At 53.5% G+C, this 12,014-nt stretch overlaps 1 protein-coding gene across 6 annotated transcripts in view; it reads left to right on the forward strand.

The window, feature by feature from the left end:
- LOC116940085 (transcriptional enhancer factor TEF-1-like) overlaps positions 1-12,014 on the forward strand; it is a 114,210-nt gene that overhangs the window by 23,406 nt on the left and 78,790 nt on the right. For all 6 annotated transcript variants that reach the window (XM_032949408.2, XM_076065426.1, XM_032949407.2 and 3 more), the window contains exon 2: positions 5,198-5,993. In XM_032949408.2, coding sequence (XP_032805299.1) covers positions 5,756-5,993 — 238 coding nt within the window. In that variant the 5' untranslated portion in view covers positions 5,198-5,755. The remainder of the gene's footprint in view (positions 1-5,197; positions 5,994-12,014) is intronic.

Genomic DNA, 12,014 nt, shown 5'->3' on the forward strand with positions numbered 1-12,014 from the left:
TGATTATTTAATAGATTTTGTTGTTGTTGTGGAGAAATATGGCTAAGTGGAATGGCTGCTGAGGTGATTGTTTTGGTTAATTTGAGAGAGAAAAAAATGTCCCAATTTATTTCGCGCCAAATTGTTGAATAAACACAACAAATGCCCCAACTTGATTTCGCACTCGTTTTCCACGCACGGTTCGTCGTGGACACGTTGCGGTGACAGGACGCGATAATACGCGACGTGAAACAAACGAACGCCCTTGTAACGCCAACACGCACTGATAAATTATAACACGAAGCACACACGGGGGAGTATGCGACGTGGAAACGAATGCCCGAGTCACGTCGCGTTCACGAAAAGTCGTGGCCATATACAATCTCTGTGTGTTTTGCATCCTTAGTAAATATGCTGGTGGGGGCGGGGAGTGGGGTGGGGGGGGGCGATTGAGGGGGGCAGCTGGAGCCCCCGGGGGGACCAGTTGTCTTCATTTCAGAATAAGAATATTTATTCGTGCTGGAGGAATCCGATGAGCTATAAAGCTCTTTTTCACAATATTTTTTTTGGGGGGGTGGTGGGTCGCTATAGCAGACACCGTATGTTTAGAACAACTCGTGGTGCGTGCATCGAATCGTGCGTGAATGAATAGATTAAATCAACTTAAAATCAACATCATCGTTAAGCCACGGTCAGTCCACTGCTGGATGAAGGCCTCTCCGAGTCACCGCCAGCGTAAAATAATTTGCACTTTTTTCGAACAAGCAAAAAGCGAATAGCAATCGTCGTGCGAGCTCCGGGAATTTAAACTCCGGCGATTTCATCCAAGCGTTCATTTTTTAATACTAACCCGCAGCGAATGGTAGCGCCTCTAGTGGCTGCAGGGGTCACGTGAATCCATTGCGTCCATCATCGACGACAAATCGAACCCGGCGTTACTCGCGCCAATCGATGAATGGAACTGTCATGAAACTAGACTCGTCACGGCGTCGTCTGCTCAGTCTTGTTTAGAACTCTCCCCCTCCCCATCAACGTACCCGCCCCCACTGAGACCTCGCAACCTTTAATGAAGTAAAGGGTCGCGAACTTTGGTAAATTATTTACTTTAGTTTATGCTCAGCGGACGAGTGGTGATTAAACAAGCTTTACAGCGAGATACAGGACTAAAATAGACAAAGATCCCCCGTGTAGCTCCTGCTTGGCTGATGGGGCAAGTGCTGTCAGCGATCAGCACCGAAGGCCGGCACGGCGTGCCTCCCAGATTGTTGAGTCGTTGATGTTGGTGGTGAGCCGGAATCGAACTCGGGTGGCCAGGGTTCGTAGTGCAGTGCGCTAACCACTGCCCCACCGCTCCACACTAAAACACACACACATAAACACAACGATTTTCCTTATAGCATTCACAGACTGATGGGGCAAGTGCTGTAAGCGAAAAATTATAAATGCGTGTTCTATATAAGCTGTAAATACATTCTATGCACGTGTGAGAAGCGGTAATGTAGTGGTTAGCGCGCTGTGTTACGTGCTGGCCCTCCCACGGGTCGACTCGGCTTTAAATGAAAAGAACGGCCCTGGGGCGAGGGAGACAAAGACGGCCTTTGCTTGGTGCTGGCCAAACCGCCCTCTCGTGCGCCGTGCCGGCCTTCGTAGGCGCTGCTCGTCAAACTGCACTTGCCCTCAGCAGCATCGTAAGGCTATACGGGGGGGGGGGGCTTTTTGTCTTTGTGTGTACGAGGCGAATATCTGAAGCGGTCCTTGGGCCTCCTCCCTCAAGTGAACTCACATTCAGACACGCATTTATCTGTGCTTGTACTTAAAGGGGAATGGTGTCGCCGTGGTTTGCGCAGTGTGCTACGAACCCGGTGGCCCGAGTTCGAACCCGGTCACCTGATTTCGAATCCGGCTCAAAGCCAACATCGGCGATGAATGCCTGAACCGGCCCTGGCCACTTCCCGAGCTCAACACGGCCTCAAATGAGGATTTGGTGCGGTGTTAAAAATCGGTACTGGGGAGACGTATGCGGTCTCGCGTGGTGCTAGCCACCCATCCCATTCCTCGTGCGCCGTGTCGGCATTCATAGGTGCTACTCGCGAACTGCACTTGTCCCAATAGCCTGTTAAGGCTATCCGATGGGAGGTGCGGCCTTTGTCTTTTATTTACATTTAAAGTGCACGCCCAGCAGCCGTCCCGTCGCGCTCACGTTGACGGCTGGGCCCTCCTCGCCGTCACGTGTTCAAGCATTCAGCGTCAATTAACCCACGTCAGCCAATTGGAGCAAGAAGCAAGGAGGGTGTTTTTGTGTGTGTGTTTGTTTGTGTTTGTTTGTGTGTGTGTTTGTTTGTGTTTGTTTGTGTGTGTGTTTGTGTTTTGTTTGTGTGTGTGTGTTTGTGTGTTTGTTTGTGTGTGTGTTTGTTTGTGTGTTTGTGTGTGTGTGTTTGTTTGTGTGTTTGTGTGTGTGCGTGTTTGTTTGTGTGTTTGTGTGTGTGTGTGTTTGTGTGTGTTTGTGTTTGTGTGTTTGTTTGTGTTTGTGTGTTTGTTTGTGTTTGTGTTTGTTTGTGTGTCTTTGTGTGTGTGTGTTTGTGTGTGTGTGTGTTTGTTTGTGTGTGTTTGTGTGTGTGTTTGTTTGTGTTTGTTTGTGTGTGTTTGTTTGTGTGTGTGTTTTTGTGTGTGTTTGTTTGTGTGTGTGTTTGTTTGTGTGTGTTTGTGTGTGTGTGTGTTTGTTTGTGTGTGTTTGTGTGTGGAGACAAAGGCGGGCGGGCGTGGTGCTGGCCACCCACCCCCTCGTGTACCGTTCCGGCCTTCATAGGTGCTCGCTAACAGCACTTGCCCCTACAGTCTGTTAAGGCTATATGGGGGATCTTCTTTCTTTGTTTGTGTGTGTGTGTTTGTGTGTGTTTGTGTGTTTGTGTGTGTGTTTGTGCGTGTGTTTGTGTGCGAATCATGTCGACGACCCCGTTAAGATGAAAGATTATTGTGAAGGAACACGACAACAACATTTTTTTAAAAAGTGCGTGCAAAGAAACATGGGGCAATTGACACCTTGGCATTGCGATTAGAGGCGGACAGAGGAGGAATGCAAAGAAGATTGGAGATTGGAGACCAAACGCCAGCAAAAAGTAAGAATGGCTTGGGCAGGACGCGCTTCGCGGCTAGGGAGCGGGGTGATGGATGAGTCGGCGGTCGAGACTAACGACGGAGTGGCAGCCAAAAGAAGGATCGCGCCCGTGAGGACGTCCGTCGCGGAGACGGAGCGGCGGTATCAGCTGGCGCGCATTGAGCCGCGTGGGATGCGGCATCGCAATGGGAAAGCGTTGAGCAACACGCGCCTGAGGGAGGCCTTCAACCAGCAGCGGATTGAGCAAGGGCTAGCACTTGCACGCGAGCCTAAGCCGGGTGAGACAGGGGGAAGGGATGAGCATTTTTCTTGTCTCCGTAGTTTCCCTGCGTAAAAAAAAAAAACCTTCCACCAAACGATTTGGTTGATTATTTAATATATATATATTTTGATGTTGTTGAGAAATATGGCTAAGTGGAATAGCTGCTCAGGTGATTGTTTTGGTTATTTTGAGAGAGAAAAATGTCCAGTTTATGTCGGGCCAAGTTGTTGAATATTCGGGGGCGGGGGGGGGGGCTGATTTCATCTGACCGAAAACACAACAAATGTCCCAACTTGATTTCGCACTCCTTTACCACTCTCCTCAGATTCTCCATTTGATGTAGAGAGGTGGTGAGTGGGAGTAAATTACGAGGGGATCAGCCAGGACTGAGTGAGAGAGAGATAGAGAGACAGAGGGGTGAGCGGTGGGTGAGCGAGGAGTGAGTGTGAGAGAGAGAGGTGAGTGAGAGATATACAGAGAGGGGTGAGTGGTGGTTGAGTGAGAGAGAGAGGGGGGTGAGCGGTGGGTGAGTGAGTGAGAGAGAAATGACAGAGAGGGGTGAGTGGTGGGTGAGTGAGAGAGAGGGGTGAGTGGTGAGTGAGAGAGACAGCGAGGTGAGCAGTGGGTGAGCGAGAGTGTGAGAGAGAGGGGGGTGAGCGGTGGGTGGGTGAGTGAGTGAGAGAGAGAGAAAGACAGAGAGGGGTGAGTGGTGGGTGAGTGAGAGAGAGAGAGGGGTGAGTGGTGAGTGAGAGAGACAGCGAGGTGAGCAGTGGGTGAGCGAGAGTGTGAGAGAGAGGGGGGTGAGCGGTGGGTGAGTGAGTGAGAGAGAAAGACAGAGAGGGGTGAGTGGTGGGTGAGTGAGAGAGAGGGGTGAGTGGTGAGTGAGAGAGACAGCGAGGTGAGCAGTGGGTGAGCGAGAGTGTGAGAGAGAGGGGGGTGAGCGGTGGGTGAGTGAGTGAGAGAGAAAGACAGAGAGGGGTGAGTGGTGGGTGAGTGAGAGAGAGAGAGGGGTGAGTGGTGAGTGAGAGAGACAGCGAGGTGAGCAGTGGGTGAGCGAGAGTGTGAGAGAGAGGGGGGTGAGCGGTGGGTGAGTGAGTGAGAGAGAAAGACAGAGATGGGTGAGTGGTGGGTGAGTGAGAGAGGGGTGAGTGAGTGAGTGAGAGAGACAGCAAGGTGAGCAGTGGGTGAGCGAGAGTGTGAGAGAGAGGGGGGTGAGTGGTGGGTGAGTGAGGGGTGAGTGAGACAGATCGAGGGGTGAGCAGTGGGTGAGCGGGGGGTGACAGAGAGACAGAGGCAGTCGTGTGACAAGCGTGGGGGGGGGCAGGGGGGTGCCTTCCCCCCCCCTCTTGATGGCCAAAGCAACGAGTTGGGGCCTCCTTGACAACCACCAAGAGATGTTTTCAGCAACAGATTAATCAAGAACAAAACCCTATTTTAAACGCGGTTTAAATACACTTTCTCATGGAAACGCTTTTATTTACGTCCCACGTTTTAACTTTAATTTAATTAGAGCAGTAATAACGTAATATTGCAAAGAGGTAGTCACTGCGTTCTTGTATTTTGTGAAGACAGCCACAGCCAACACTGGTGACGAATCTCTGAACCGGACCTGGGCCCTCCCCTAGGTCGACTCGGCCTCAACATGTGTACCGTGGTGCTGTTGGTAGTAAACATCGCCACTGGGGAGACAAAGGCGGCCGGGCGTGGGTGTGACCACCCACCTCCTCGTGCACCATGCCACCCTTCATAGGTGCTGCTACTCGCTAACGGAACTTGCCCTGACATCCTGTTAATGCTATACGGGGGGGTCTTTGTGTTTGTGTGCGTGTGTGTGTATCCAGGTCGCCTCTCAACCGATCGAAGCGACCCCCCTCGTCTCAACAAGAGAACTATCGGGAGAAGGAACAGAGAGGCGAGACGAAGAGAGAGAGGGGGAGAGAGAGAGGGAGGGAGGTCGCGGTGACCTCACACAGCCACGACCTCTCCGCGCCTGCTGCCACTGACGCTGTGCCACGGTGAAAGCGGAGGAAGCATTGGGGGGGGGGTGAGGGGGGGTGGTGTGAAGTGTGTGGGGGGGGGGGCACCCCTGCCCGTGAGTGAATCTCTCCGAACCCTCGGAAGACAAAGGGCGGGCGAGAGGGGGCAGGGGGGCGACGAGGTGGTGGCGCGGGGAGCAACACGACAATAGAAACACGCCACCCTACAGCAACAACAACGACAACAAACAACAACAACAACCGACGTCTCCAACCAAACCACCGCGACACCCCCTGCCCCCCTCTCCCCGACACACAGCCCCCCACCCCCCCAACGGCACCATAGCCTCTCAGTGGCCGGGGCCCGGTGGCGGGGGCCTGCCCCCCCACCACCACCCCCACTCCCTCCTGGGCGGGGGGGGGATGGCCCCCCAGGGCCCCCCCGGGGATGGGGGCTCGAGCGAGGACGAGGACGCGGACGACAGCGGCGCGGAGGGTGGGGGCGGCGCGGGGAGCGGGGGGCCCAATGACAAGCCGCTGGACAACGACGCTGAGGGGGTGTGGTCCCCGGACATCGAGCAGAGCTTCCAGGAGGCGCTCGCCATCTACCCGCCGTGCGGGCGCAGGAAGATCATCCTGTCCGACGAGGGCAAGATGTACGGTAAGGAACGCCGCCGAGCGCCCCCCCCCTTCCGTCCCCCACCCTTCCGTCCCCCCCCCCCGCTGCCCCCCCCTCCCTACCCCCCCTCCTCCCCCGCCCGACCCCCGGCCCTCCATCGGTACACCGTCGTGGCGAAATGTTATCTCCCTCAATGCTGGAAAAATTAACACTGCAAATGTAATCGATTGAGATCGCACAGCAGCAGCAACATCGCCCCGACCAACCTCCCCCCCCCCCCCCCTTCATTGTGAAAACCAGTCTTGAGACTCCATTCGGCTTTCCTGGGCGCCACGGTGGCAAGATGTTAACTACTTCACCTGGTATACAAGACCCTCCCGTGTAGTTCTGGGCTGATTCCTCACCGTTCTCATGATCATTGGAACTCCACGAGGTGAGATCTTGCATGGAGCCCCAGGCCGAGGGAGATTGACAGTTCTTTTGTGTTTCTTCCATTTGCGAATAATCGCACCAACTGTTGTCACCTTCTCACCAAGCTGCTTGGCAATGGTCTTGTAGCCCATTCCAGCCTTGTGTAGGTCTACAATCTTGTCCCTGACATCCTTGGAGAGCTCTTTGGTCTTGGCCATGGTGGAGAGTTTGGAATCTGATTGATTGATTGCTTCTGTGGACAGGTGTCTTTTATACAGGTAACAAGCTGAGATTAGGAGCACTCCCTTTAAGAGTGTGCTCCTAATCTCAGCTTGTTACCTGTATAAAAGACACCTGGGAGCCAGAAATCTTTCTGATTGAGAGGGGGTCAAATACTTATTTCCCTAATTAAAATGCAAATCAATTTATAACATTTTTGACATGCGTTTTTCTGGATTTTGTTGTTGTTATTCTGTCTCTCACTGTTCAAATAAACCTACCATTCAAATTATAGACTGATCATTTATTTGTCAGTGGGCAAACGTACAAAATGAGCAGGGGATCAAATACTTTTTTCCCTCACTGTAGCTCACTGTGGGCCTTGCCTGCTAAGTAAAATCGTAACAAAAAATGTACGAGATCAGAGCGCCTGTCTCGGTCCACAGACCCAGAGCAGTGCTGGGTATACGGAGGGATGATCGGTGGGGGGGGGGGGGCGATCGGGGGTAGTTGTCGACCCCCCCCCAGCCCTGCTACTTGAGACCCCACAAATTAGTATTTTGTTGATATTCCGCAGAGAAAATGCATGTCACGTTTTGTTGATTAATGAATGCGACGGGGTGGTTTTGGGGGTAGATCTTGGGACTTCTGCCCCCTCCCCTGCCCCCGAACTCACCTGCGAGGGTCCTAGATCCACCTCTGGCTACGGGCGCCACCTGAGATGTCAAATCCCGAGTTGTCACCCATCTTAGTTAATGACCCCGTCGCGCCGTTGGTGTTTCTCCAACACGTACATTTCTTTGGGTTATCGTGAAATGTGTTTTGATATCTCCGAGTTAACTTCTTTTTAATTCGACCGAAAAATGTCATCTTTTCAACACTGATCACGTTTGCACATGGATTGTTTTTTGGTTATTGTGCCTCCCGTGTAACGCGCGCGGAGTTTGTTCTTGTGCCGATTTCCCTTTACTTAAAGAGACTTGGAGACAGTTTTTAATTCGCTTTTCGTCACAATGACTTGTGCGTCAACCCACCAGGAGTTTAGGCGAGAAATGTTGCCGATGATCTCTTCAGAGTCTCGGAAGCTAAGCAGGTCTGTTGCCGATGATCTCTTCAGAGTCTCGGAAGCTAAGCAGGTCTTTGAGCCTGGTTCGTGCATTGGATGATTGGAGGCTGCCTGTGGCATACCAGGTGTTACAGACGATTAAAGATGTATCGGAGCTTACATTCCCACCGATTATTCTCCGACACGCTGCTCGGCTGGAGTACGTGGATTGGTGGGGGGCGGTGGGGGGAGAGGGTAAGGGGGGCTGGGGATTTTTGGTGTTGGATGAGTTGGGGGTGTGGACGGAGGGTGATTGTGGGGGGTGCGGGTGGTGGGGGGGATGTAACAGTGACGCTGGTGGTGGCAAGGGCTGAGAGGCCGGAAGACGGTGGTTATTGTTGTTTGGTGGTGGTGGTGGTTGTGACAGCGGCGATGGTGGTGGTGACACGTCGAGCGAGACGCGGGGCTGGCGTGCCATGTGGCGGACACATGGCAGGTTGCTTGGAGCCCACCACGTGGGTTTGTTGGGAGGAACCAATAAGGAGGAGGTGGTGGTGGTAGTGGTGGTGGTGGTAATCGTTATCAGCATCATCACTGAGCCATCCTAGCATCATTTTCGTCCTCATTGTCATCGTCCTATATTCATCATCCTCATCATCAGACAAAGGTGGTCGGGACTGGTGTTGGCCACCCACCCCTCATGCCCCTTGCCAGCCCTAATAGGTACTCGCTAAATGCACTTGCCCTCACAGTCAGTCGAAGATCATTATATGGGTAGATCTTTGTCTTTGTCTCCTATATGTGTATGTGTCTATTCCATCAGCCCCAACAAAAACATCTGCCTTGACACTCTGGGTTATCAGTCTCGACAACCCCACGGTGGATTCAGAGAGAGAGAGAGGGGTGGAGGAGGAGTTCATAGTACCCGGGCAGCGGTGCTTAGGGGCGGCTCAGGTTTGACAACGGAGGGCTCGCTTACAAACCGGGTCTTCTCGCCAATCGATGCACCCTCTCTCTCCTCCACGCTTACGGAGCGTGGGCCCACTGACCGGAACACCTGTGTCACTTGGAAACATTCCAGCTGGGCCACTGCCTGCGATCCATGCCGGCTGGTTTAGCCCGGCTGGATTTACAGTGCCGAGGAGCTCGCAGATCCTTAAAAGATCTGGACACGGTCCCATTAATGACTTCCTCTTACAGCCGAGGAGGCTGCGTTGGCTGGGTTACGTAGCCCACATGCCCAGCCACTGCATGCCCAAGCAGCTTCTGTTTGGCCGGACCATAGGGGCTCGAGAGGGGGACGTGGCTGGTGTGGTACAAGTGTGGACTTGCCCAATAACAGGGACAAGCAGCGTTCAGATCAGCCGCTGGACATGACCAGATTTGCAGGGGTGTGCCGTGAACTAAGTTCGGCTTCAGGCCATGACTGATATCAATCGGCAACTGACCAGCAGTATGCACATGTATATATGTAAGGGTGCTGTGGTGGCGAGATGTTAACTCCCTCGCCTGGTATGCGGGAGGTTGTGGGTTCCATCTTGACCCTGAGGCCTGTTGTATATTTGAGTTTGCGTGTTTGTCTTCCTGTGGTCTCAGGGATTTTTCTGGGTTTTCCCCTCCACATTTAGCTGAGATAGATTTCCACGTAATGAGCCACTTCGCTGAGCTGTAATTTTGTGGCCAAGCGGCTTCTGACAGAGCTACATAGCTTCGTGGGGCCTTGCTTGGTAAAATTTATATTAAAGCGTTTTGTTAATAGTTTAAAATGAACACAATAGTAACAATAGCGATGGTATCAGAGGTGATGGTAGGAACATCATTGGAAGTGGTGGTGGTATCAGCTGACCGCCCACTCACGCGGTCCCCAACAGATGCTTTCCAGATGTGATGAGTGAGTCTGTCCTCCACGACCACGTGTTCGTGGGGGTGTGCGTGTGTGCATGTGTGTGTCAGTGCATGCGTGTGTCAGTGCATGCGTGTGCTGGTCGACTCAGTTTCAACTGAGTACCTGGTGCGTTGTGTAAACTTGGCCACGAGGGAGAAAAAAGGCGGCCGGGCGTGGTGCTGGCCACCCACCCCATCGTGTGCCGTGTCGGCCTTCATAGGTGCTGCTACTCGCTAACAGCACTTGCCCCAACAGTCTGTTAAGGCTACACGAGAGGATCCTTGTCTTTCTTCAGCTGGGTGTCTGCGTGAGTGTGTGCTTGTCTGCCTGTGTGAACGCGAATGCGTGTGTGTACGTGGGGGTACTCTGTCTGTGTTTATTTAAATGTGGGGGGCGAGAGTGTAAATGGGTAAGCGCTTTGCGCTACAGCCCACCCGAGTTCCCTCCCTGCTCACGATAATAATAACAGTGGGGAATATATTAACCAGTCCTGGGCCTCCCCTAGGTCGACAGCGCCTTAAATTATTACCTGATGAAGTAGTGTATATTCAACTAAACTATTATTTTACCAGCTAAGGCCCACTGAGCTATATTGCTCTTTTTCAGAAGCGCCAATTCGACCTGGCCACACATGATAGCTCGAAGAAGTGGTTTATCGCGTGGCGATGCATAGCAGCCAAATAATGGGTGTTTCTAAATGCGGAGGTAAGAACCAAAGGACCCGGAGAAATATCCACGCAACCATGGGGAGAGAGAGACACCGCAAACTCCAAATATACAGCAGCAGGCGCCAGGGTTGGGATCGAACCCACGACCTCCTGTACACAAGGCGAGGTAGTTAAGATCTCCTAGCCACCGTGATGATGAGAGAGAGACACCGCAAACTCCAAATATACAGCAGCAGGCGTCATGGTCTAGATCAAACCCACGACCTCCTGTACACCAGGCGAGGGAGTTAACATCTCTACCCCCCCCCCCCACGTGTGCTGTACCGGCATCAATAGGCGCTCGCTAACAGCCCTCTGCCCCAACAGTCTGTGTGCAAGGCTATACGGGGGATCTTTGTCTTTGTTTATTTAAAAAAAACGCCTTTTACGGGAAACTCCGACTGCCACCACACGTCTGCCTTTGTGTTTGCGCGTTTGCGCATGAATGAGTGTCTTGTGTGTGGGTGTAGCGTGTGCGCACGCGTGTGCCTTCATAGGTGGCCGCTAACAGCCCTTACCCCAACAGTCTGTGCAAAGGCTATACGGGTGACCTTTGTCTTTGCGTGCATGGAGAACGGTGGCGCAGCGGTTAGCGCTATGCGCTACGAAGCCGGCAACCCGAGACGGATTGTCGCTCCCATTAAATATTCGGTGACGAATATCTGATCCATGTCTTTGGTCTCCCCTAGGTCGACTCAGCATTAACTGAGTGCTTGTTTCGGTGCCACGTATTTGATTATTATTATAATGTACTCACTAATCCAGGGTCCTGCCGTTAAATCGGATTTTTGTTTTCAGATGCTTTCAGCCAATTACTGATGATTTCTGTTTAGTATTATTATTCGACACGTGGGGAAGAAACCAGAGCACGAGGGGGCAACACTCAATCCCCGCACAGATGGAGACAGATGGCGATCAGTCCACGTGCTGTGCCGCCTTCTCCTGAGTGGGATTGCACGACGAGTGTATGTATGTCGAACTTTTTTCGTACCGTACGGAGCCAACCGCGCTAATTGGAAGTGGGGGGGGGAAGGGGGGTTAACAAAGTAGCCATCACTGCCCACCTTTATGTTCTCGTCGATGGCGGGGGTGGGAGGAAGGGAGGGGGGGGTCCCTGTGAGGGGGGTCCCTGTGAGGGGAGGGGCGTGAAGGGGTGGGGGGGGGTCCCTGTGAGGGGGGAGGGGCGTGAAGGAGTGGGGGGGGTCCCTGGGGTGAAGGGTGTGGATGTTGTTGTGGAATTTCGCGAGCGGCTCGCTGTATCCCTGGTCACGTGCTCAGCACCTGTTACCTGAACCTGTGAACGTTGTTCGTGACGCCTCCCCCACCCATTAGGCCGTCTCCGACATTAAATAAATAAATAAATAGGCGGCGTGGTGTTGTTATCCATCATCAGTCGGGGGGAATACAAAGGCGGTCGGGGGTGGTTCTGTACCCCCCCCCCTTCCACGAGGGCGAGGAGCGGCAGGGGAGTGAGCGCGTCACAGTGGTTACAAAAGGCGGCGTAGACTGCGTGGGATTAATCCGCCTTTGTCTCTCCGTGGCGAGCAGGCAAATAGCGATGGGTGAGGCGAGTGGTGGGGGCGGGGAGGGAGGGGGGTGCAAGGGGTGGGGGCGGGGAGGGGGGGGGTGCAAGGGGTGGGGGGGTGCAAGGGGTGGGGGCAGGGAGGGAGGGGGGGCAAGGGGCGGGGAGGGAGGGGGGGCAAGGGGCGGGGAGGGAGGGGGGGTGCAAGGGGTGGGGGCAGGGAGGGAGGGGGGTGCAAGGGGTGGGGGCAAGGAGGGAGGGGAGTGCAAGGGGT

The sequence above is a fragment of the Petromyzon marinus genome, chromosome 7 (genome assembly GCF_048934315.1).
Source record: "Petromyzon marinus isolate PM22_M1 ecotype Great Lakes invasive population chromosome 7, UKy_Petmar_22M1.pri1.0, whole genome shotgun sequence".
In the NCBI taxonomy this organism is placed as follows: domain Eukaryota; kingdom Metazoa; phylum Chordata; class Hyperoartia; order Petromyzontiformes; family Petromyzontidae; genus Petromyzon; species Petromyzon marinus.